The following is a 27,345-nucleotide window of genomic DNA, read 5'->3' on the forward strand; positions in this document are numbered from 1 at the left end:
GTGTCCAGGCATCTCGGAGTGAACCAAAGCGATGTTGTTCATACATGGAGGAGATACAGAGAGACAGGAACTGTCGATGACATGCCTCGCTCAGGCCGCCCCAGGGCTACTACTGCAGAGGATGACTGCTACTCACAGATTATGGCTCGGAGGAACCCTGACAGCAATGCCACCATGTTGAATAATGCTTTTTGTGCAGTCACAGGACTCGTGTTATGACTCAAACTGTGCACAATAAGCTGCGTGATGTGCAACTTCACTCCTGACGTCCATGGCAAGGTCCATCTTTTCAACCACAACACCATGCAGTGCAGTATAGATGGGCCCAACAACATGCCGAATGGACCACTCAGGATTGGCATCACATTCTCTTCACCATTGGGTGTCACATATGCCTTCAACCAGACAATCGTCAGAGACTGTTTGGAGGCAACCCAACAAGGCTGAACGCCTTAGACACACTGTCCAGTGAGTGCAGCAAGTTGGAGGTTCCCTGCTGTTTTGGGGTGGCATTATGTGGGGCCGACACATGCCACTGGGGGTCATGGAAGGCACCACAACAGCTGTACGATACGTGAATGCCATCCTCCGACCGATAGTGCAACCATATCGACAGTATATTGGCGAGGCATTCATCTTCATGGACAACAATTTGCACCCCCATCATGCATATCTGGGGAATGACTTCATCCAGGATAACAACATCGCTCGACTACAGTGGCCAGCATGTTCTCCAGACATGAACCCTATCTAACATGCCTGGGATAGATTGAAAAAGGTTGTTTATGGATGACATGATCCACCAACAACTCTGAGGGATCTACGCTGAATTGCTGTTGAGGGCGAGACAATCTAGACAAACAGTGCCTTGATGAATTTGTGGATAGCATGCCACAACGAATACAGGCATGCATCAATGCTAGAGGACGTGCTACTGGGTATTACAGGTATCAGTGCGTACAGTAATCCAGACCACCACCTCTGAAGGTCTCACTTTTGGTGGTACAACACACAATGCGTGGTTTTCATGAATAATAAAAAGGGCAGAAATGATTTTTATGTTGATCTCTATTCCAAATTTCTGTACAGGTTCTGGAACTCTCGGAACCGAGGTGATGCAAAACTTTTTTTTTATCTGTGTGTTATGCAAGTCTTCACTCTAAAGCCAATAAAATTATTATGTTCTTTTTTCTTTGATTTCAACTTCAAAATAAAAGGAGAAATATAAGTGTTTATACAACTTGATTTAAATTTTCAGTCAAACAACTAATTATCACAAAAAGTGGAAAAATTTAGAAGTATACACACCTGCCATGTGCGCCCAAAATCATATGACCTTTCAATAAGCATAGCTGCTGGCCTAAAGGTTTTAAATGTGATTATCATGTGAGTGAAATGGAATTCTGCTTCAAGGTCAAGCTGAATTGTTACATTTTCCACTCCATTTTCAGACTGCCACCATGAGCGTTGTTCTGTACTGGTAAAAATATTTTTCTCATTAATGTTAATGCACAGTATATCACTATGAGAGTATACTAAGAAAACAAAGCATATTTCAGTATCTATAATATACTCATTATTGACGAGCTATGTCAGTTTTTCTTAAATTGATAATTGAAATTAACATTTATTGTTTTATTCATGGAAATGAAAGCCTGAGTCAGGCCCAGAGGTAATAGTCTAACAGTTGAGGTAACTGTTTGTGAAAAAGAAGAGATTGGGTTTAAGTCCCAATTCGGCAAATATTTTTAAGTGTCAGAACACATTCATTACAATTGCAGTTTCAGTTGTCAATAGGTGCGAAGCAGTTAGCATTGATGGTAAAGTGCTCTCTTCTGTATGCAGGACTGGTGGCATGCATACCATCATATTTGCTTCAGATGTACAGAAACAATGAATGTTTCAAACTGTAATCGGTATCTGAGATCATCTCACATGCTGAGTGTTAAAATGTATTGTCTTCAAATAAATTCCTCTTTGGCTACTGTATATGATGTCTGCATGATTTAGACACAACCAAAGTGAATGGACTGCCACTGGGTGAAAAATGCAATCTCAACTCCAATGTAGTGAGAGCAATTTGAACAACATAAATATGAGAGAGATATTACATACCAGGATGGTGCCCCTCCTTCAGGAAACTCCATGAAGCATATTTTAGCAGAACACCATTTGGTTAAATGTAGTCAGGAATGTGAAAGGCTTCTTTGAAGAATAATTGGTACTACTTTTTCCCTGGCCTGCATGTTTACCCAACATGTCACCTACTGAACACATCTGAGGTTTTGGTTGGTTGACAACCTGTTCATTGCAGTCTTCCATTGCCTACTAAGAGGAAGAATGTCCCCAGACAGATATTCAATACCTCTTTGATTCCATGTAATGACATCTAGAAGATCTACTTGCAGTGTGATGGGGGCTTCACATTACACTGAATTCTTACAGTAAGACAACTCTTTCTATAATCCTAATCTTGTGTGTACTGTGATGTACCTGATCCATGGAACAACATTGATTTCAATCATGTGTATCCTTCATCTTATCACAACTTCCACAAACATTATTGTTGCAGGACAAAAAGAAAATAAATAAATATTTGCATAACTCTCATTACATCTCACTGAGTGTGAAATGTAGTTAAGTTGGACTATACAGAAAGTTGCACATGTGGACGCGTAGACAGTGTATGGCATACAATAAAAGCTATTATTAGTCTTGTATTTTTCAGGACTACAACTGAATATAAGCACTTTAAAATAGAATAGCAACAGTTTCCTTTCTAATTGCAATGTTTTACCATGAAATGCTTTTATATCCTGTTAAACATGTATAGCATGAGTTTGTGAATCAGTAATTTTCTCCTTACACAACCATTTAAGCAATGGTTTTTTTAGAAACAAGAATAAAGCGTAAATATTTCTAGGATCTGAGGATACGACATTACCTGTGAAGAGTTACTTGTCACCAAAATTTTGATTATTGCTTTTTAAAATAGTCATATTCTGTGTGCTTTTATTGAATGGGTAAACCTGAAAACTATACCATCATAAAATTATTTGTTCTGGATAGTTTATCTTCAATGAAAATTATCAAAAGTTAGTGAAGGTTTATAAAAAACGTGCTCTTTCATTTTCAATAGTTACAAATTGGGTAGCTGAATACACATGTGACTGTACTTCTCTTAAAAACAATCCATGCTGTGAGGGTACGGTACCATCAATTGACAAGATATGTGACATGAGTTACTAATTTAAATGGCAAAGTTATCAATCTGCCAAGCCATAGAATGTGTATTACAGCTACCTCTAGTTTAGTTGAGGTCAGAGATACAAAATAATCTGTAATCGCTGACAATGCTTTTTGCGGGACAGTAATTGCAATCTGTTGACATGCACGCAAGTGGTGTTGTTGCAGTAGAGCTATCTGGGAGTTGATGCAAATCAGTGCACAAGCAGGCACTGTTAGGCTGCTTTCAAAATGAGTTCTTCAAGAGGTCATTTGCGTTATGGTTGGTTACCATATAAGTTTCAGTGTGAACTCAATTGGTAACATATGATGGCATGTGGAATGTGGTTCAGCTGTGTGTAATTGAAAGTGTTCATAGTTCTTGAGTATCTGCAATAAAACACACAGTTTGTGATCTCTTAACAATAATTGTTCCAATCAATTCCATCATCATCCACTTCGCTAAATGATCAGCACTTGCAATCAGTTAATTATTAAATTCATGGAGAAAGGTGCACAAGAAATTGTTGTAACATACCAGCGAAGACGTGTTATATATGGAGACCAGTGACAAAGCTGTTGAATTCTGCAACAATCATCAAATCTGGAGTCTGATAGCCAATGTCACCGTATGGCAAGTGAAGTTGGTATTTTCACTAGTGCCTAGATTTTTCGAGCAATGTTGGACAGGAAAAGGAATGTAAACAGTGAACAATTAAATTGATAATAATAATTTGCATGTGTAGTATAGATATGAATAACAATGTCCATTCACACTGAAAATAGTGATGTAATTAACAGAGAGGACAGTGTTGATCAGGGCAGTGTTGCCATGGATCTCATTAATGAACTGTAAACAAGTAACAGAATTCAAAGTACAAATATAGTAGCAGAAAATGAAGATTCAAATTTGGATGTAAATGCTGAATCATGTAAGGCCACAATAAACAACAACTGGACTGGTGCTACGTGAAGTTACAAAGCATTAATGCAGCTCTTACAAAAGAAATTCACAGATTTAAATAGAAGGTTTGATGATCAGGAGCAAAATTTAAATAAAAAGCTTGACGAGAATAACAAAAAGCTAGACAATACTAAGTGAGCTTTAAGAACAGAGAATCAAAAATTGGGAGAGGATTAGAATAAAAACAAATTGATGAACATACACAAAAATTGGACAAAATGTTTGATCAAAAGATAGTAGATATATTCGTAATTACTTGCAATAACTGTTCACAGGTTTGAAATGTAAAATTATAGGACTGGAGAAAACTGAACATGTTGATGACTTACAGGAAAGTAAGTAACACAATGAAGATAAAGAATTCAGAGTGGTTGAAGTTCATTCTCAAGTAATCTTACAGCAACAAGAAATTCATCAGTCTACTGAAATGAGTGCAGTAATTCATGATGCCATTGTCAACAAGCAAAGGTCATGTGATGAAAGTAGTGCACAAGACAAGTTTATTTTTGATGTACACTGACATTTTATGGAGTTTGAAATGGACACTAATGTACCTTATCAATTTATCAATGCCAGAAAATTATAATGCTGACAGTGATTGAAGTCTGATGTGAGACGATCTTGGTTTATTGATGCAAGGCAGTTATAACGTGAACTGTTATTTTAATGTGATGAACACTGATTTTGTTATCAATGGACAGTTTGAAGTTTCATGTTCACAAAATCCGAGTGACACAGACACGATTGGTTTTTGGGCACAGCAACTGTATGTTATGGACTGCATAGTGCAAAAGTGTAGCATGGAGGATGTTCTGACATCAGTACTGTTCAAAACAGCATGCGCAATTGAATATTTGTCTAAGGATTGGCAGAACTATGTAGCAAAGAATTGCTATCAGTGCTTTACTGCAGACCAGAAGAAGAATTTAAAGTGAAACAGTACATCAAAAACAGTGTAAGAAGAAGAAGAAGAAAAAGAAAAGACTTGTATCACCACTTTCTGAAAAAGAAAAAGAGAGAAAAAATAAATGGACAGGGAAGAGGAAGAAATTTCATGTTTATTTTCAAACGATAACAAGTGGTGATGACTTTCAAAACTTTGACTTTTGTACGATTTTGCTACTTTTATAGATATATGTGCAGATTTAACATTACTTTGTTGCACTTTTTTTAAACTAATGTTTGTATGTGCCTCCTAACTTCAAGATGCAGCAGAGCAAATTTTGTTTTGCAGTGATTCTGTCACATGTTTCCTTTCTGCGTTCACGAGGTACTGGCTGGAAACACTACATCATTGTTACTTTAGACAATGCAACCAAGTGACTCATGGGAGGTGACCAGTGTCACACCATGTGATATCAGCAGTTTATGAGTTTGCCAAGAAGCAGCACACCAAGGCACACAACCCATGGCGATGACCACTGCTGCATGCAGCTAGCTGCACAGTTGTTCCCCCTTTCCTCAGCAAGCAGTCTGGTGAGCATTTCCTTGCGAATACTGCCACATGTGTTGGGCCAGCAACATGAATCCTCAAGTCCACATGACATGTTTATAGTGCCCTTGAGGTTTACAAAAAGCAGAGTACCCACAAGAGCAATGAAAGGGTGTTATAGAAATGTCCAATGCAAAAATGTGGATATTTGGATATGTAAAATGTTAAGTTGTTTATGTATTCGTGTAATTGGATTTGTGCACTGCATGACAGTAACCATATGTTGCCTCCTTCTATCCTTCTTTTCCCCATTTGTTATTTTGTTAATTATTAACTTTATTTGATTGGAAATGTTTATCTTTTTATGCATACCAGTATTTTCTTATGTATATGATTATGTCAACATTTGGAATTTTCAGAAGATTACAACAAATTCCAACATTTATTCCACTTCAGACAAAGCTAGTTTATTCTCATGAGGATCCATTAATGAATAATGGACAAAAGACAGATATATATGCTGACAGGATCTTCTGCGAGAAAATTTTTTTAATTATAGTTAGTTAATACATCATTGGTTGGCATAAATTTGTCAGAGTCACTAATTACTTTTCTTACTAATTGAAATATATATTTTTAATTTTAATAAATAGTGAACTGCAGATGTGCCTGTTAACTGAGCAACACTTACTGCTGTTTGACACAGGCATGAATGGTGAAAAATTTTATTTTTCTTTACCAACATTTTCATAGTTACGATATAAAGAGTTTGTTGCTAACATCACTGTCACTAAAACAAAATTAAACTCTGTCTGAAGAGGCCTAGGAAGACTCAATGATACCAAACAACTGCTGTGTTATCTTCAGCCGACAGACATCACTGGATGCGGATATGGAGGGGTGTGTGGTCGCCACAACGCTCTCCCAGCCGTTGTCATTTTTTGCAACCAGAGCCACTACTTTTCAGTCAGTAGTTCCTCAATCGGCCTCAAAAGGGCAGAGTGCATGCCAGTTGCCAACAGCACTTGACGGATCCCGATGGTCACTCATCCAAATGCTAGTCAAGTCCCACAGTACTTAACTTTGGTGATCTGACAAGAATCGGTGTGTCACCACTGCGGCAATGCCATTGGAAATGTCACAGTCAGTACAGCTTTGAATATATTTCTGTGTGGTTACAACCGATCTTAAGTGAATATTTTAAGAGTCTGTCGATTTAATTGTAAATATTCTTGCTCTGTTGTGTCTTTCCTATCTACTAGGACACTTTTTCAGTTTTCAGTTTTACACTGAGACTTCATGTCACCAAAAACTTCCAGGAGAAATTTAGTCATTTATTTATTTTTTGAGATCAGGGGATGAGTGAGGGTGATTCCTCAACTTGCACCATAGGGTGGTGGGGTTTCGGGTTCTGCTAAATAGGTCATTTGTCCACTACACACAGGAGGTAGCAGGAGCTGTGTGGCGTGGACTGGGTGGTTTTTTAGGTTAGACAGTCTCGGGAGAGATAAAAAAGGGCTCCAGTCACAAAGGGTACTGGGCAAAGAAACGACAAGAATTGACCAAGCAACAGCTGGTATTGTAGTTGTAAATTGTTGTAGCTGCATTGGAAAAGTACCAGAGCTTCAAGTGCTGATAGAAAGCACTGAAGCTGAAATCGTTATAGGAACAGAAAGCTGGCTAAAGCCGGAGATAAATTCTGCCAAAATTTTTACAGGGGCACAAACCATGTTCAGAAAGGATAAATTAAATAAAGTAGGTGGTGGTGTGTTTGTATCTGTTGGTAGTAGTTTATTTTGTAGTGAAGTTGAATAGATAGTTCCTGTGAATTAACGTAGGTAGAGGTCATACTCAACAGCTGTACCAAAATAATAATTGGCTCCTTCTACCGACCCCCGACTTAGATGATTTAATAGCTGAATGGTTCAAAGAAAACTTGAATCTCATTACAAATAAGTACCCCATTCATACAGTTATAATTTGTGGAGACTTCAATCTACCCTTGATTTGTTGGCAAAAATACATGTTCAAAGCCAGCGGTAGACAGAAAACATCTTCCAAAATTGTACTAAATGCTTTCTCTGAGAATTACTTTGAACAATTAGTTCATGAGCCCACACAAATTGTAAATGGTTGCGAAAACACACTTGACCTCCTAGCCACAAATAATCCTGATCTAATAGAGAGTGTCATGATGGATACAGGGATTAGTGAACACAAGGTCATTGTCAACCAAAACCACTAAAAATAAACGCAAAATATATCTATTTAAAACAGCAGATAAAAATTCAGTTGATGCCTTCCTAAGAGAGAGTCTCTATTCCTTCCAAGCTAATTATGTAAGTGTAGACCAGATATGGCTCAAATTCAAGGATACAGCATCAACAGCAATAGATTGATTCATACTGCATAAGTTAATAAGAGATGGGACTGATCCACCATGGTACACAAAACATGTCAGAACACTGTTGCAGAAGCAATGAAAAAAAGCATGCCAAATTCAGAAGAACACAAAATCCCCAAGACTGGCTAAGTTTCACAGAAGCTCAAAATTTAGTGCGGACGTCAATGCAAGATGCTTTTAATAGTTTACACAATGAAACATTGTCTCAAAATATGGTAGAAAACCCAAAGAGATTCTGGTTGTATGTAAAGTACACCAGTGGCAAAAAACAGTCAATACCATCACTGCACGATAGCGATGGAAATGGTGCTGCTAAAGCAGAGTTACTAAATACAGTTTTCCATAATTCCTTCATGAAAGAAGATGAAGTAAATATTCCAGAATTTGAAACCAGAACAGCTGTTAGCATGAGTGACATAAAAGTAGATACCTGAAGTGTTGCGAAACAACTCAAATCACCAATCAGGTTCCTTTCAGAGTCTGCAGACCCAATAGCGCCTTTCTTAGCAATCATATACAACCACTCACTTGATGAAAGGTCTGTTCCTGAAGACTGGAAAGTAGCACAGGTCACACCAATATTCAAGAAAGGAAATAGGAGTAACCCATTGAATTACGGACCCATATCACTGACCTTAATTTGCAGTAGGATTTTTGGGCATATACTGTACTTGAACATTATGAATCACCTTGAAGAAAATGACTTATTGATACATAACCAACACGGATTCAGAAAATATCGTTCTTGTGCAACACAGATAGCTCTTTATTCCCATGAAGTAATGAGTGCTGTCGACAAGGGATCTCAGATCGATTCCGTATTCCTAGATTTGCAGAAGGCTTTTGATAACGTACCTCACAAGCAACTATTAATCAAATTGCGTGCATATGGCGTATCATCTCAGTTGTGTGACTGGATTCGTGATTTCCTCTCAGAGAGGTCACGGTTCTTAGTGACAGACGGTAAATCATCGAATAGAACAGAAGTGATATCTGGCGTTCCGCAAGATAGTGTCATAGGTCCTCTGCTGTTCCTGATTTACATAAATGATCTAGGTGATAATCTGAGCAGCCCCCTTTGCAGATGACGCTGTAATTTATCATCTAGTAAAATCATCAGACGATCATTTACAATTACAAAATGATCTAGAGAGAATTTCTGTATGGTGCGAAAGTGGCAATTGGCACTAAACAAAGAAAAGTGCAAGGTCATCCACATGGGTATTAAGGAAATCCGATAAATTTTGGGTGTACGATAAATCGCACAAATCTGAGGGCTGTCAATTTGACTAAATGCCTAGGAATTACAATTACGAGCAACTTAAATTTGAAAGACAACAGAGATAATATTGTGGGGAAGACAAAACAAAGACTGTGCTTTGTTGGCAGAACACTTAGAAGATGTGACAAACCCACTAAAGAGACAGCCTACATTACACTTGTCCATCCTCAGCTGGAATATTGCTGTGTGGTGTGGGATCCTTACCAGGTAGGATTGACGGAGGACATCGAAAAAGTGCAAAGACGGGCAGCCCGTTTTCTGTTATCGAGCAATAGGGGTGAGAATGTCACTGATATGATACAAGAGTTGGGGTGGCAGTCACTGAAACAAAGGTGGTTTTCTTTGCGGCGAGATCTATTTACGAAATTTAAATCACCAACCTTCTTTTCCGGATGCGAAAATATTTTATTGACACCCACTTACGTAGGGAGAAACGATCACTATAATAAAATAAGAGAAATCAAAGCTCGAACAGAAAGATTTAGATGTTCCTTTTTCCCACGTGCCATTCGAGAGTGGAATGGTAGAGAAGTAGTATGAAAATTGTTCAATGAACCCTCTGCCAGGCACTTAAGTGTGAATTGCAGAGTAACGATGTAGATGTAGATGCTACCATCACACAGCAAGATATTTGACATCAGTTGTTAATTTAAATGGTAAAGTTACTGATCTTCCCTGTGATACAGTGTGTACTACAGCTACCTCTGGTTTAGCAGTGGTCAGAGGTATGAAATAATCTGTGATCTCATACAATGCTTTTCATGGTATGGTAACTGCTGTCACTTAACATAAGCACAAGTGTTGTAGCTGTAGTGGAGAAGTCTGAGAGTTGAGTCTAAACAGTGCACTAACCAGCACTGTTAGGCAGTTTTCCTAATGAGTTTTTAAAATGATTATTCATACTGTGGTCAGTGACTGTACAAGTTTTTGTGTGAATGTAATCAGTAGCATATAGTGGCATGTGGAATGTGGTTTAGCTGTACATCGTTGAAAGGGTTCACAGTTCTTGAGTATCTGTGATAAAACATAAAGTTCATGATCTCTTAACAATCATTGTTTTCAGTTGATTCCATTATCAACTGCTTCCCTCAATGATCACCACTTGCAGTCAGTTAACTATTAAATTCATGGAGAAAGGTGAACAAGAAATTGTCATAATATAACAGCCAAGACATGTTATAAAGTGAAGAATGTACCAAAATTGCAACCACAGATGAAACTGTCAATAATGTAATCAATATGGCCAAATTGTGCAATATCCAGTTTTGTTGGACATCCATGTGAGACAGTGGCCTGATATTGGGCGGCATAAGAGTGTAAGGACATGCACACTCATTGCCAAGATTCCAGTTGACCACATCTGACCAACACAGGGGAATATCGCCATATTGTGCACCATGCAAATCGTAACCCCTTCACATCTGTGCATGCCATTTGAGAACATGTAATGGACTCACTGCAACATTCATCCTGTATCATTGGTAGGAGAATAGCATCAGCCAAACTAGGGAATCATCGTGCTATGCTTAGGCTGTTGTTAACATCACAACACAAACAGCTGCGTTTTGAGTGTTGCAATGACCAGGTAGCATGGATTGCTGACGAATGGCATCACAACGTGTTCAGTGATGAATCATGGTGCTGCGCTGCCTTGGATGACCACTGTCAGTGAGTATTTTGATGACATGGAGGGAGGCCCCATTCTTACAAAGTTTTGTACAGGCACAGCAATGTTGCTTCTCACATCATGGTGTGGGGAGTCATCGGGTATGAATTTAGGTCATGGTTGTTCAGGATTGAGGGAACTCTGAGGCACTATGGTACATTATGGACATTCTGCATCCTCATGTGCTACCTCTCATTTGATAGTACTGTATCACTATTTTTCAATAGGGTAATCCACATCCGGGGCATGTGTTTCTATGAACTCACACAAGGCATGTGTCTCTATGAACTGCCTGCATGATTTTGAGGTGCTCCCAGAGCCAGCAAGGTTTTCAGATCTGTCCCTGATGGAACACACGTGGGACTAGTTTGAATGTCACCTCCATCTCGGTGCCAACTACAACAGTTGCGAGCCAGTTTGTGTCAGGAAGGGTTACAACAGCTTTATGACACTCTATCCAACCAATCTTGTGATGTGTATGTGTATTTTCATAAAAAATTTCAACAGAAATTATATATATTCACACAATTTTGTTGTTGCTCAACCTCTGTTCATTACACAAATGTAAATGAATAACTCAAATATATTCCCTGCAGGCACAAAATACAATTACTACATCATTTTGCAGCACTGTGTTTTGTTATTAAGTGTAGCAAAAGATATGGAAACAACAGGTTTTCATTCACTGTTCTGTGGAGCCAGAATACAGGTACAGTTAATCAAGTGTGTAATTTAATTACAATTCTATTGCTCTGGAGTAGAGACTGTCAATAATAGCATCAAAGAATCCAAACAGATACATACCCAGGAAAATTTTTATAGACAATATTCTCTATACGATGACTACGAGCTGGATTATTAGCATGTTCATCACGTGAATCGCACCAGAAACATTTTTTCCGCTCTTCTAAATGTGACACTATACAAAATCTTTCCTGAAAATAAATAAATAAAATAAATAAATAACTTATGTTTACATTCTGTTGTTGTTAGTTCATTTTGTGCATTTTTGTTGTTATAGGACAATGATACACATAATACTCCTTCAGCTCTCAACTAATACATAAAACAAAACTACACCAGTTATTTTTGCAGTGGGGCATGATAGTGAAATCTGTTCACATGTTCAGCCAGCTGAGTAAAGTATTTAATGTTACTTTACTATGTAGTGTCATTTTGTAGTCTGCTATTTGTATCTCTCTCTCTCTCTCTCTCCTAAGTTTGATAGTTTCCAACTATGAAAACATCTCATCTGCCATCAAAAAGACACAAGCAATAAGCAATTCTTCACTTTCTCTCAGTGTATTAGTTGATCAAACAGTCCATGGGTGTACTACCCACTCGTAGTGCCTGCTGGACACTATGAAACACCATTACATCTGTAGACTGTTTGATTAACAAGTACTATCTTTGTACTAATACCATCTTCAGGCCCCTTATGAAACTGTGGACTTGAATAGTTAAATGTATGCTTCAACAGCAAGTTTATGCAATTGTTCATCTGAGAAAAAAGAATCAACAAAATGTTTTCCCTGCATAACATCATACTTAGACTCAATTACTAACAAACACATTTGAAGTCACTGAAGAATGATGATGGCCTATATGAAGAAAAGCTAGTCATCAATTATTCAATATTACATTTGAAATGTTTCTCCATGCCTTAGCAATGCTACAAAGTCATCATGGTATGAAATGTATTAGTGATATAAAAGACTGCTATTAACAGCATTAAGGTTTCATTATTATGGAAACAAGGTTTGCACTACAATTAAAAATCTGCTACCAATTTCTGATACCAGCTGGATTTTAACAAATAAATAAATAAATAAAGTGATACAACAACCTCACACAAGAGATTGCACCAGTATGTACAAGACTGGCTTACTCCAGTGAAAAAATTAAATGGCTGTGGACATGTAACCCTGTTCTAACACTGTAGAAACAGGAGTAAGTAAAATACAGTAATAAGGCCAAAATAATATTGATTTTTTTTTAGTTTAACATTATTTATTGAGTAAGTTGTTCAGTTTTAATTCAGTTCTCTCTGTATTCGATTCTGGAGTCTGTTAATGAAGACTCTTCATAGAGAAATGATCTCATTATGCACTGAATCTCACTTTAATAGCGTATAGTACTTAGCTAGGATGAGTATAGCACAAGGATTTTACCTGTTTATACAAGCCACATGTTGATGAGGCCTTAAGCTGCTTCTCTCTCCCAATCAGGAGATTTCCTGTTGCAGGATAGCATGAGCTTTGCTCACATGGATGTGGACGTTGAGGTATATATCCTGCATCATAGGCATATAATTATCAGCATTTAATATTTGTTTGTCATCCAGTTCTGAACCAAGCAGTGTTATGAAAATTGAACAGAATATTCATAATTTATTAAGCATATACATAGGTAAAGGAGTGTAACTGAAGCTACATAATTTACATTGTATCTTAAGCATCATCTCTCTCATAATGGTAACTGAATATATGAAGCATTTTGTTCTCAGAACAGTTATATAAATCATGATCTACAAGTTCACTGACCAAAAGGTCTGCTGGATATGGCATGTTGCCAAGCCAGACTATAAGATTAAGGCCATTCAGATTTGCTATACTAGAAATGAGTGGTCAGAAACACACTAATTGTTTTCACACATGACTGTATATTGTACAGTCATATTATCAGCATAAAATGAGTACATCAGAAACTCACTAAAAATGCAATGAAAACTTTTAAAAAATGTAGCATTATGTTAAAGGTGCACCAAGATAATATCTGTTATCTCCACAGTTCATTAGGCCTGACCACCACAGTAGGGCCATGGGGCAGTTTCTCAGTGACATGTACAACCTTTAACATATCTGACAAATAAGAAACATCAGAAAAAGTCTGTTTTACACTATGTAGTAGGACTGAACATTCGGTGTAATATTGGGTTTATTTGGTTCTTTGTTGGAATGTAGTTCCAAGAGCGAACTGGAAGAAAAGTTTCTCTAAAATATATCTGACACAATGACTGCTGTCGTGTTTTAGCACAATACATGCTAGTCATGATCAACAATGATACCCAGCAGCACTTAGGACTATTCATCCAAAATGTATTCTGGGAAATAACAATCAGCACATTGTCGTTTCATGTATACATAATGGTCAGGGTAGTTCAAAGTGAAACTTAGCTAGTCAAAAAACACAGCAACTAAGTGTCAAAATTTGTGTTCACATAGTCACTAAGACTTGAGATATCTTTGGCTGAGAGCCTTTAGAAACCCTGAAAGACGTGTTTGCATGAGATCCTCTGTTGTTCAACCACAGTAGCAGACATTGCCAATCTTGCGTAACGGCTTCACGTTTGGCAAGCACATTACTTGCAGTTGTGGGGTTCCTCATTACATATGGATGACACTGTGAGATTCCACCAAACCATGATTCTCTTAGGTTTTGTAAGCGATGACATTTACACTTACATCACTTCTATATCTATTTGCTCCATACAAGCAGGATTATCTCAGTTCAATCATTTGTCACTGCTTGAATTCAGCTTATTTGGTACCCTCCAGTATTCATAGGTCACAGTGGCTATAGGCAGATAGCTTGCAGCTCAGTAGCATTATCTGGCTCATAAAGGATAAAGGACCTTGACTTGTATAATTCATGATTGTTTAAACAATGCCATGCCACTTCTAATTATTTACATGTGCTGCTCTGCTTTGTATTTTTCATTTGACTCTGATAATTGCTTCTTAGTGTTGAAAGTTTCACATTGCATAAAACGCAAATTGAAATATGATTATGATGAGAATACTAAGGAGACCTTCTAGTACAATAATGCTGGAAGATTCTTGGTGGAATACCAATAACAGAAAGAGTAATGGTAATTGTAGTAACCACAACCAACAGTGGGAACGCCTTGGGCTGCGGATCGGAGCCGCCAGGCAGGGAAGCCGCCGGCGGTGAAGCATATGCACCACCGGGTAAACACAGGACGAGTCAGACGACAGACCAACGACAACTGACAACAACCGACCACGACCGACTATGAGCAACACAACAAGGAAGAGATAAACAATGGAGGCTTGTGGAAACCACAACACCAAACACCAAACCTAAATCCACTCAGAACCAGAGCCAGGCAAATGTCAACAATGAGCAACGACTAGAACGCAGTACCTCCGAGTTAGAAATAAATCCAGAGCGAGTACCAGACTGGCTGGACTAGGGCAGAGTGGGTCCCCATATACGAAACCGGAGGGAGCGGCTATTGGCCGCTGTCTGCACGTGGCTTAGCGGTGGCGCCCTCGCTGCGCGGAATAGCCGCCGCCGAGGCGGAGCCCCTCTATGGGCTGACCACGTCCATTTGTTCTGCCACATGTTCGACTTCTGCGGCGGAAGGTACTAGAGTAATCATTCACTATATAGTTGATGCATTGTGGGTCAACAGATGCATAAGCAGGACTTAAAACATTGCTGAGTTTTCATAGAACATTGTCTGAAACCTCAGCAATGTTTTCAGTCTTGTTTACATGCTTCCTTGACATCTCAGTGTCAGAATTATAAGAGACAGAATCACTACATGAAGCATCTGTCAAGAGCCACTGAAATCTTTAATACCATTACTAACTTACATAGCCAACATTAAATCTTACAGAGAAAGAGCTGATTCTTAAGTTACAACACACAGCTTCCTGTGACATTAATGACTATTTTACTAACATTAATTAGTTATGTGGAGATAAAAGCTGAAACATACAAAAAAATTTTAATTTGATCAAACATTCAACATGTCAATAGAAGTCAATATGTAAGTCAATATAAGTATCTAGTCACAAAACACAGATGTGTATTTAAAATAATATTAAAAATATTATTATCGTATGTAAATGAGTACAAGCATATGAAATACCAAGGTACTACTTCACCATCAAATAAGGCACTAACTATATAAAACTGCTTTTAGTGTTACAAAACCTAGCTCATTTTTACCCCTCAACAATTTTTTTTTTTTTTTTGTTACCTTCACTTAATATCAAGGGTAACCTACATGTGTTAGAAAGCAAGTATATTTCAGTATTGACACAAATTATGAAATAATGATGAACAAATTAGTAAAACAATATTAGATATAACTGGAAACATATTTGGCAAAAACTGGTGAGTCTTCTGCTGAAACAGCAACGTTAGCTCCCACATTTGGCACTGTGAGTGCAAATCCTTTTATTAGTACAGCACATCAAGTCTTATTCAAAGTCACACCTGTTAAGCTGCAACCATTCACCCATATCATTAGTTTTGTTAAACAAACTACAATAGCAATGGTTGTCAGCTGTTTCCACACCCAGGATGTATATAAGAGAGCCCTGGCATGACAATACCTCGCTGACCTGGCAGACCATACCAATAAGCCAAGTGGCTCAGAGGATGTACATCACTTTCACCTTGTTCAGTCATTGTCTCTGTTGGTATATGTGAAATTTCGATGTCTCCTCTGTGTGTAGGTTTAATGGCGCCTTGCTGTGCACCTGACCAATACAATACACACAAATTTTCATTCTTCTTGAAAAAGAATAAGTCTAAGACACATACAGCATCAAGCCTGAGAGCCATGGAAAAGAATTTTGATTTATTTGAAATGGCGAATTAATCCACCTTACTTACTACTTCTAAGAATTGTATTAATGCAAGAATCTTGGATTTGGTAGTGAGTACAGCTATCAATAATATGAGAATGGCAAAAAGGAACACAAAAGTGTACTTTAATGGATAAAAAAGCCTGTGGGATAGTTATACTAAACAATGACAAAAACATTTAGGAAGGGACAAACAAATAAAAATTTACTTTTCTTATAGCTCACTGAGTAAAAGGAAAGATAATTGATTGGCAATACTAAACATTTTCCCAAATAAAGACTGAAGATTTTTAGAAATACCCTCCCTCCTTTCCAGTGCCCTTCATCCAGTCAACACTGGTCTGTACTGGTATCGTACTTTTACAATTTCACTGAGAACCAACCATACCCTTATGGCTATTATTATGCTGGGGCTGCTCCACCCAAAAACATTTTAAAGCCACTGGTGCCCTCCCCTTGGGGGGGAGTAATCTGTGTACCCCTTGTTCACATCTAGGGTAATAGCATGGTCAAAGGTGACATTTTTCAGTGTTTGGGCACTGTATCTGAGGCAGTACATGGGGACCAGCCTAGTATTTACCTCAGTGGATGTGTAAAACTGCCCATGAACCACATCCAGGCTGGTCGGCACACCGCCTCCATTGTTAATCCATGAGGTGGATTTGATCTGGGTCTGGAACCAGGCACTTTAATAAGCTCGCCTGTCTAAGTGGGTAGGTTTTTCAGGGAAAACATAATGGAGGAGGTACAGCTTTTAGTGTTATGATTGATTTACCTTGGAGAAAAAGCTATGAGATACTAAAACTATGTCAAAAGGTAGTGTAGTGAAAAGCTCTTTTTCAAAAAATAGTATTTTAGGAAAACTGACCACATACTGAAATAATAAAAGTAAAAAAAAAAACAAAAAAAATATTATATTCAAGATCTCATGACAATGAGATAAAAGTAGAAAAACAAATTTATGAATTAACCACATAACCTATAGCATTACATATTGTCTTCTGAATGTTATTTTATTTTCTCTTTTACAGAGGTTCTTTTCTTAGCTTTTTCACTTTCCACAGCTATACCCAATATATTTATATTTAGGATATGGGCAGTTCCTGTCACTTTAATCTCTACATCCTTATCTACATTTCACTACAATGAGCAGCTCACTAGAGTTTACTCTTTATTCTTGAGGTCCTTTTCTACATACATTTCTCTCCAATGATCCTGTGTTTCAATTTTTGTCTTGTGCCCAAAAAGGTTTATCATCTGCTCAGTGTAACTGAAACTCCAGTGTATAAATTGAAAGTGTAAAATATTAATTATATGTGACATAAATGTAAGTTTTAGCTTTATTCTAAATTCTTTCAACTCATGTTTAAAAATTAAAAAGTATACTGGAAACAGTTAATCATAGAACATAACAGCTTTAAGCAAGAAACAAATCTGAAGGAATTTAAATTTTGTGTGTGTGTGTGTGTGTGTGTGTGTGTGTGTGTGTGTGTGAGAGAGAGAGAGAGAGAGAGAGAACTTTAAAACATAGAGAATTTTACTTTGTTTTTATCATTGAAAACTATTATGTGAAAGACACAAAACCAAATGCTCAGGAAACATTTGTGCATATATGTGTTTGTTGACACAGTCACCCTACAAACCCATTAATTCACACATTTCCTAGTCATCCGTGATATGAGTATGGGTAGTGTGACTGAAGTAACTGTTCCAAATCACTGATAAAAATATATTTATCTATTCATATTTCAGTAGTATGTAGGAGATGTTGGAGATACTTAAAACAGAATATGAGTCCTTGAAGAGAGAAAGACATGAATATACAGCCACAAATCAGGAGGTGAGGGTCAATCATCACAACAGGGGAGGGCTAAGCATTGAGAATACACATCAGGCACCTGGGCTAGATGTGGGGAACAATGCATAGATAATTCAAAACAGATTAAGAACTAAAAACAATTTTAGAACCTTCAGCATTGCAGCGCGTCAGCAATAGTTGGTTAATATATTAAAAAACTAAAAACCCGCCTCGATCGCAAAAAAAGCACTTAGTGTTAAGTGTTAACCCAGGTTTCGGCATAGATAACAACACCTTCTTCAGAACCACAATAAAACCCACAAGTGCCTAAGAAGACCTTTGTCAATGATTAGAAGAACACCATAGCTATACATTTACAAACGAAAAAGAAAAGGAAACCACAAACAGTACATATGTACAAAGTCAAAACCACTACATAACTTAATGGTGTACGCTCCACCTCACACTGGTCTATGTTTGATGGGTCATGATCCGCCATAAACTGCAGCTACAAACGGTCGCTCACTTACAAACCTGACCCACTATCTATGCACAAGATAAGGGAAGTTACTTGAATACGCATGTGCATACTAATATGAGAAAGTTTATACATGGGTTGGGGCTAAATAGCCCATATATTCCCAACCATGGATCCAGGTATATCAAAAAATGAAATGGATAGAACAAGAGATGAGCTAAATAGGATATGAAACCTAAAACTAACACAGTTGCTTATGCTAGTAAAGAAGCTACCTATGACAACAGGAGGAACTCTTAAAACTATACCTAAAGCCAGTAGTTAGCCTGGGGGGGGGGGGGGGCTGAGGGGACGTAATCTAAAGACATCGTGGTAATAAAGATAATATAGGGATAAAATGTGAGGTGTTCAACGGGCTAAACATCCAGTTTTAAGCCCTTAACCTCGGCATGAGGTAACTCGATATTAACTGGAGCGCTCGGCGCACGAGCCATTTGCACAAGGTGTTCCGCATAAGTAGAGCCCTTAGGACCGTCACCGCTGGAAGAAATGCAGATCTTTAAGCATCTGCAACATGTTAAAGACAATATCCCCAATGACCAACTCCTACTAAGAAATAGAAAATATTTTGAAGGTTTCGCGCCTTTACTTTGTTCTTCATACTTGTAAATCTGATGATCTGGGGATTATCACATGCGCACGCTGATTGGCAAGTGTGGTTGGTCAAGCTGTTCATCTTCTTTCTTTTTATCCTCATTTTCCTTTTACGATGAAGGTGATTTTAGCCCGTTGAACACCTCACGTTTTATCCCTATATTATCTTTATTACCACGACGTCTTTAGATTACGCCTCCCCCCAGGCTAACTACTGGATGTAGGTATAGTTTTAAGAGTTCCTCCTATTGTCATAGGTAGCTTCATATACATGTTTCTTTACTAGCATAAGCAACTGTGTTATTTTTAGGTTTCATATCCTATTTAGTTTATCTCTTGTTCTATCCATTTCATTTTTTGATATACGTGGATCCATGGTTGGGAATGTATGGGCTATTTAGCCCCAACCCATGTATAAACTTTCTCATATTCGTATGCGCATGCGTATTCGAGTAACTTCCCTTGTCTTGTGCATAGATAGCGGGTCAGGTTTGTAAGTGAGTGACTGTTTGTAGCTGCAGTTTATGGCGGATCATGACCCATCAAACATAGGCCAGTGTTAGGACGAGCGTACACCATTAAGTTAAGTAGTGGTTTTGACTTTGTACATATGTACTGTTTGTGGTTTCCTTTTCTTTTTCGTTTATAAATGTATAGCTATGGTGTTCTTTTAATCTTTGACAAAGGTCTTCTTAGGCACTTGTGGGTTTTATTGTGGTTCTGAAGAAGGTGTAGTTATCTATGCCGAAACCTGGGTTAACACTTAACACTAGGTGCTTTTTTTGCAATAGAGGCGGGGTTCTTAGTTTTTTAATATAAAAACAACTTTTTCCCTGGAAGTCACTGAGGGGAAAAAAGAAGATTTGCTCCCAGTCAGTATTTAAATAAATATTACAGATAGCAAAGGTAGCACAAAAAGAAACCATTACTGCTGGCACCACATCTGAAAACAGTCTTAATTTTTCTGTCCATCATATTTAGTGAGTGTTGTAATATTTAATGCCCTTCAACATTATCTAGCATATACTGAAGCACTATCACAATTTATTTAACTGAAAGCAACTAATTATCTTTCTTATGAGCATAAATATAATCACTTATAATGTTTCTGAATATAACATATACCATTATGTAACAAGAAAAAAATCTGTCTTTGATAGTGAAAAAAATCTCAAAAACATTGTTGATGTTTCATAAGGCAATTTGTATCACACTTGAAAGGAAGCAGAAATTAAATAACTATACCTGTGTGGCAAACTGTTTCACATAAATCTGCTAACATAAAAAACTGAAAGTATTAGCATTTCATTCTATTCTTTTGAGAGCTTTATATTTGCTCTATTTCTTCAAAACAAGTTTTTCATTTGGCTATCACATTTCAGTTTTGAGAGTATTGGTCAGTTTATGAATTAAACAAACATTTCACCAAAAATTAGTTACTATATTTTTTTTTACTTTAACATGAATTATTGTTTTTGGGGTAGAGATTTGTCTTGACTGATTTTTGCTATTCCTCATATAATTACATTATCTTATTATTTAACTGTACATCCTATGTGCGATAAAAATAACAAAAAGGAGAGTTGTAGCAACTTAAAAATTGATACTGCAACAGAGATTCTTATAGCCCTTAGTTTACAGAAAAATATTATTTTTGACAGCTACTGTAGCAGTGTGACACAGTCTATTTTTTATATGCAATATTGTTTTTAGAAATTTACAAACCCAGAAAAGGGTCATTTCTCAGTTAAAGAGTTACCACAGCTCTAAGAAAATATTTGTGCATATTAGTGTGACTACAAGAAACACATGAACATTCAGCTTCCTGGTAGATCGAGGAATGGATACACAGAATATATGTATAACAAAATTTAATTTTTAATGACTAACTATTGGGAGAGTGGCACTTCAGAAAAGTTTAGTAATTTATCAGTTGCAATAAAAGTAAAGAGCCTGGACCTACACAATATGGAGCAGAATTAACATGACTCATCACATTTTAGCACTACACATATGTGTGAAACAAATCTGGAGGCAGTTAATAGTTGCATTTGATGGAGATGTGTGGAATTCAGTGGCTACTAATTTCATTATACAGAAGAATTGAAGTCACCATAGAGTTACCGATATGGACACTGTTTACACCTGCAGTTCATAAGGTGATGTATAAAATGGTGTGAAATTATCTTCTAATATAAAACCACTACTCTCTCTTTATTTCTCTTCACATTTTTTAGTTTCACTATCTCCATGTTTCCTCTAGTCTACTCCTCTTATCAGTATTGTACAACTATTGTTCTTTAATCACAATGTTTATCCTCTTCCTGTTATTATTAACATCCCCATTCTCCATCTTTTCATTATATGTTTATGCATTCCTAATGCTAGTTCTCTATGGAAAGTCATTTAGCTTTGTTTACCATTACTTGATTTCAATTATTAAATATTACTATGAAAACCATACACAGAAAAATTTATAAATTATTCCTTGTAAATTTTTATATCCGCGGAATGCAATATTTAACAGTTTTCTCACCTCTTCCAGGAGGATTACGGTTCCGCTCTCTTGTCTTAATTTGACCTAGGGCTGTCCCTGCAATACAGAAGAACAATGGATTAATTAAAGTGTGTACCTCATAAAATAATCACAGGACAAATCTATGAATATTGGAGATTAATTGGGAAAGAAAACTGTTTTATTCCCTCACTAGTTTTTCAGTTTCTTCACTGTCTCATTGCTGCATTATTATAGCACTTCAGAATGTATACTTCCCTGAGATAGATCTCATTATTAGAACCTTACAGTTAATCTGAATAATTCCAAGTTTAATTTCATTTTCAGCATTTGGTATGTATACCACATAATCAGCACCATATTAAATAGGTGGTACCAATGACAATAAAATTTCTCTTTAAAGGACATATAGAGCAAATAATAACTAATTACATGCCATATTAACACATCATAATAACTGGCAACAAATAAAATTGTTTTAGGGGTAATTAGAAAAATAAAAGGTAGAGAACAGCCTAAATACATAAATTTGTTCTGAAATGAAACTGCTACCTAATCTTCTGTTTATACAACAGATTCCACAAGGTGACAGTTAACAATATGTATACAGAGTGTTCAAAAAATTCTCAAAATTTCTACAGGAGGTAGCATTGGTCAAAACTAAAAGAAAAGTCCCTCCAATGATGTGAAGAGTGGAAGTGGAAAATGTTCTAAGTGCCAAATCTCACATGTGTCAGGAGAAACATAAAACAGTGTATCTCTTTTTGTACATAACTTATTTGTATTCAAAAAATTGAGAAGATATTTTGATGCCACAGATTTATGCTGCTAACCTCATCATTGCAAAAAATAATGAAACAAATCTGAAAATAAACAATTTATTAAAAAAGTTGTAAGTGCCATACAGGTAAATTAACTGGTTTTAAGTGCCCACATAATAAGTTTTTTGTTTCAAGTGTCATTAATACAGAGGACTATCTTTTATTTGTGGTAATGTAAGTGCAGAAATACAGCAGTAATATTTTAATTAGTAGAATTGTCATCTATGCTTGACATTGTCAAGTTAAGGGGCGGTCTAGATTAATATAAAAACAGAAGTACAACTTCAAACAGCCAAGATCACTATTGTGCAGCATTTATTGTGATGACCAGTTTCAGCAAACTACATTGCCATCATCAGATCTTCTGCAGAACATTTCACTGAATCTTGACCAAATGCATCTTATATCATATCATATCATATCACAGAATTATATTTCACAAACATGAGAACAATAGTATATTAGCAAGTCAAGCATAAAATAACCATTAAAAAACAACACACATATTGCACTGGTTATGCAAGCTGATTTTCATACATTAACAGAATGAAGATGTCTTCTTGCTTACCCTTCTTCATTTTTCTAGAATTCCTAAATCTCTGTCACAGTTAAAAAAAGCTGTGCCCACTCAACAAAACTGTGCTTGTTATCTCCTCAAACCATTCCAGGCTAAATGAAGGAGACCTTGACACATGGCACTTTGAATTTCACTAGGAAGCACAGCGCACCACAAAAAACCGTGCACCATCTAGTAATGAATGACTAAAACATTTTGCCCATGATTTGACACTTGAAGCAAGTCTAGGGACATGCAACACAGTACTGAGTACGCAGTAACATTGAAAACCCATTTTGTGAAAAAATGGCACTTAGAATGTTTTCCATTTCCATTCTTCTTATGCTCAGAAACCAATATCTGTTGACATATGAGCCATTTTACTTGTGACAAATAATGTGTAGTAATTGGTGAAATAGCCCATCTTACTGCTGCAGCTAATTGCGTGATGAATTCCCAGAGCTACTGGAGAAATTTACACTCACAGAACAATGATGAGTGTGGTTTAGGCATAACAACTTCAGTTCTGATTTCCTAGGCAGACATCGGCAGAAATTCTGAACTCTTTACTCAACATTCATAATTTTCCTAGTTTTAAAGAAAAAGAACAGATGGTGCTGTAGAGGTGTCAATGTTTCTCGGTGTAAAAATAAAAAGGTTCAGCCTGTAATGTAGCTGTAGTCAATCACATGGGATTACCATACAAAATATTACTCACGGGTCAGTTTAAAGGGCTGTAGATGGTTATTTAAGTCACAGCAGTGAAGTATCCAGAACGAATTTTTCATTCTGCGGCAGAATATGTACTAATATGAAACTTCCTAGCAGATTAAAACTGTATGCCAGATCAGGACTCGAAACTGGGGCCTTTGCCATTTGTGGGCAAGTGCTCTATCACTGTGCCACCCAAGCACACCTCACAATTCGTCCTCAGAGCTTTACTTACACCAGTGCCTCATCTCCCATATTCCAAACTTCAGAAAAGTTCTCCTACCAAACTTGCAGGGCTGGCATACCTGGAAGAAAGTTTCACAAGAGAACTGTGAAGTTTGGAAGGTATAAGATGAGATACTGGTGGAAGTAAACCTGTGATGAGTCGTGCTCAGGTAGCTTAGTAGTAGAGCACTTGCCCACAAAAGGCCAAGGTCCTGGATTTGACTCCCAGTCTGGTGCACAGTCTTAACCTGCCAGGAAGTTCCAGGGCTGTGAAGTGATGTGTGTGTTCCAGTCAGTTGTATGGCATTACAACAGCAAGATGAGTCAACTTGGAGAGGTGAGAAAATGGGAGAAAGGAGCTGTCATGCTTGGGCGTATCCGTCACCCCATTATGAATGAAGTTGTCAAATTTGTTGATGTATCAACGTGGCCCCTCCAACATGTCTACAAGCAATGGTGTACCACTGTGTCACTGAGTAAGAACAGTGTTTGTAAAAAGATCATAACTGACAGTGATTGCAAACAAGTGTCATACCCTGTCAATGACAATTGATTTCAACCAGTTTCTGAACAAACACTGTGGAGTGAGCTGCATGCAATGCACATTTGGAGTCAGGTCCCACATAAGAGGCCATTCCTCATGTTGGTGCATGAAGCTGCACGTTTTCAGTGAGCTGAACAACAAGGAAACTGGACAGTACCTCACTGAAAGCTTGTAGTGTGGCCTGAAGAATCGCAATTTTGCCTCTTTTTTTAAGCAGTGCAGTGCGATTTGATTAGTCTTTTAACACACAGTGTGTGTCAGGTGTAGTTCAGGCTGGAGGTTGTTCTGTGATGATTTGGTGGTGTTCATAACATGACTTGGAATCACTCATTCTGGTTACAGTGAACAAGAGCCTGAATGAAAAACTTCCTGGCAGATTAAAACTGTGCAGGTACGAGATGAGGTCCTGGCAGAATTGAAGCTGTGAGGACAGGTTATGAGTCATGCTTAAGTAGCTCAGTCGGGAGAGCGCACTTGTCCACGAAAGTCAAAGGTCCCGAGTTCGAGTCTCAGCCTGGGACACAGTTTTAATCTGCCAGGAAGTTTCACATCAGTGCACACTCCACTGCAGAGTGAAAATTCGTTCTGGAAGAGCCTGGATGTTTATAACAACATTCTCAGTAAATAGTGTTACCACTCCTGTTACATCTTCATGGTGAGTATGATTTGGACATCATAATCATCATCTTCCATGATGACACCAGCCATGTTCACAGGGCTACACACATAGTCAAACAAGGAACCAACACTCAGGTACCCTACTGCAACTCAATTGGACCTCTACATCACATGATCTTGAACCCATAGAAAATGTCCAACTCTTTGGGACAGAGGGTGAAAGAAAGCAATCAGTCCCCGCAGTTCGGTGTCTCTACAGGATGTAATCAGCAGTCAGGGGCTTCGTTGGATAAGACACCTGAAGAACTCTGTGGGATCTCTTCCTTGCCGAATTGAGGTCACTATCAATGGTGGATGCTGTGTCACACCGTAGTATCAAGGTGTCTTCTGGAGAGAACTTATTTTCTGTCCAGTGTGCTTTAGTCATGATCAACTGATGATAATAAAAACAGTGAATAGACGGGCACATTGTAGCACGTCACTCAGTATTTCAAAGTTTAATACTGGACACTGTAGCTAGTGAGCAGCTAAATCCTCCACCCCAGTATAAAAACCACCACCACACCCGTGTACTTTCGTTCATCTCATGTCACAAGTTGAGACAGTTGGGTGCACGAACACTGCCACACATGGGAAAAGTTCGCATTGTATGACATATTGAGGTAAGTGCTAGCAGACGCTGAAACCCACATGAAGCAATTTTTTTTCTTTATTGTTATTTCACTCCCCAAAATGGGGTGGGCTGGCAGTGGCACAAAACACCGCTCTTCAGCCAAGAGAGTTACAGAAAAAACATAGTCAAATGAGAAAAGAACATATAATATAGAATGGTATAAAGTGATGAATAAACAAGAACAAAACTAGATGAGTGTAAATGGTAGATTTAAAAACAACATTGACGAGAGCCACACACACAGGTGCAGAATGAACACTGTGAGCAGACACAAAAGCAAAGAAAATCCAACAGTGGGAACACAAATGAATGATGCTGGTGACACTGTTGGTGCTGGTGGAACGTAGCACTGCACACAACACTGAAGAAACACTTACACCACAACAAAAACGTTAAAAATCACTGCACCAAAGGGGACCTACCACCGGGTGAAGGGAGGAGGGGGGGGGGGAAGAAAAGGGAGGGGGAGAGACAGTAGGGGGAAACCAGGAGGGGGTTAGGGGGCAGTGGAGGGGAGAAGGAAAGGAGTCGGAAGCCCGGGGCGGGGGGGGGGTGAAAAGGAGAAAGAAGGTGTTGCGCAGGGAAAATGGAGGAAAGAAGGGAAGGGGGAGAGAGGGAGCCCTGAGGAGGGGGGAGGGAAGATTAGATCTGGTAGGAGGGGTACATGGAAGGCACAAGGACATTATCTGGGGGTAGTTGGCGGAAGCCACCTCGGGCGAGGGTACAGAGTGTGTGGAGATGGAGACCAGGTGGGACACTGTGGTACAGGCGTGGCAGCGGGCTAGGTTGGGTGAGGATGGGGGAAAGCAAAGGATGGGGGGGATCCAGTTTGCGGGAGACGTATAGGATCCATATTCGTTCTAGGAACAGGAGGAGATGGGGGAAGGGAATCAGATCATAAAGGATCCATGTGGGGGACGGGAGACTGATGCGATAAGCAAGGCGGAGCGCACGGTGCTCGAGGATTTGGAGGGATTTGTCGTAGGTGGGGAGGCAGAGATCCTAGTAGGGTTGGCATAACATAGGATGGGGCAGATGAGGGGATTATAGGTATGTAGGATAGTGGAAGGGTCTAATCCCCATGTTCGACCAGAGACGAGTTTGAGGAGATGGAGACGGTTACGTGCCTTGGCTTGGACTGTGAGGAGATGGGCG

The 27,345-nt window shown here is 38.1% G+C and overlaps 1 protein-coding gene across 2 annotated transcripts in view; it reads right to left on the reverse strand.

Annotated features, from left to right (window-relative positions):
* LOC124554770 (laminin subunit beta-1) overlaps positions 1-27,345 on the reverse strand; it is a 357,587-nt gene that overhangs the window by 120,975 nt on the left and 209,267 nt on the right. The window contains exons 4-8 of one of the 2 annotated variants that reach the window (XM_047128415.1): positions 22,064-22,120; positions 16,343-16,489; positions 13,145-13,266; positions 11,778-11,908; positions 1,309-1,477 (exon numbers count right to left, since the gene is read on the reverse strand). In XM_047128415.1, the coding sequence (XP_046984371.1) occupies positions 1,309-1,477; positions 11,778-11,908; positions 13,145-13,266; positions 16,343-16,489; positions 22,064-22,120 (626 nt within the window). The remainder of the gene's footprint in view (positions 1-1,308; positions 1,478-11,777; positions 11,909-13,144; positions 13,267-16,342; positions 16,490-22,063; positions 22,121-27,345) is intronic. The other variant, XM_047128416.1, reaches the window with a different exon arrangement.

The sequence above is a fragment of the Schistocerca americana genome, chromosome X (assembly GCF_021461395.2).
Source record: "Schistocerca americana isolate TAMUIC-IGC-003095 chromosome X, iqSchAmer2.1, whole genome shotgun sequence".
Lineage (NCBI taxonomy): Eukaryota > Metazoa > Arthropoda > Insecta > Orthoptera > Acrididae > Schistocerca > Schistocerca americana.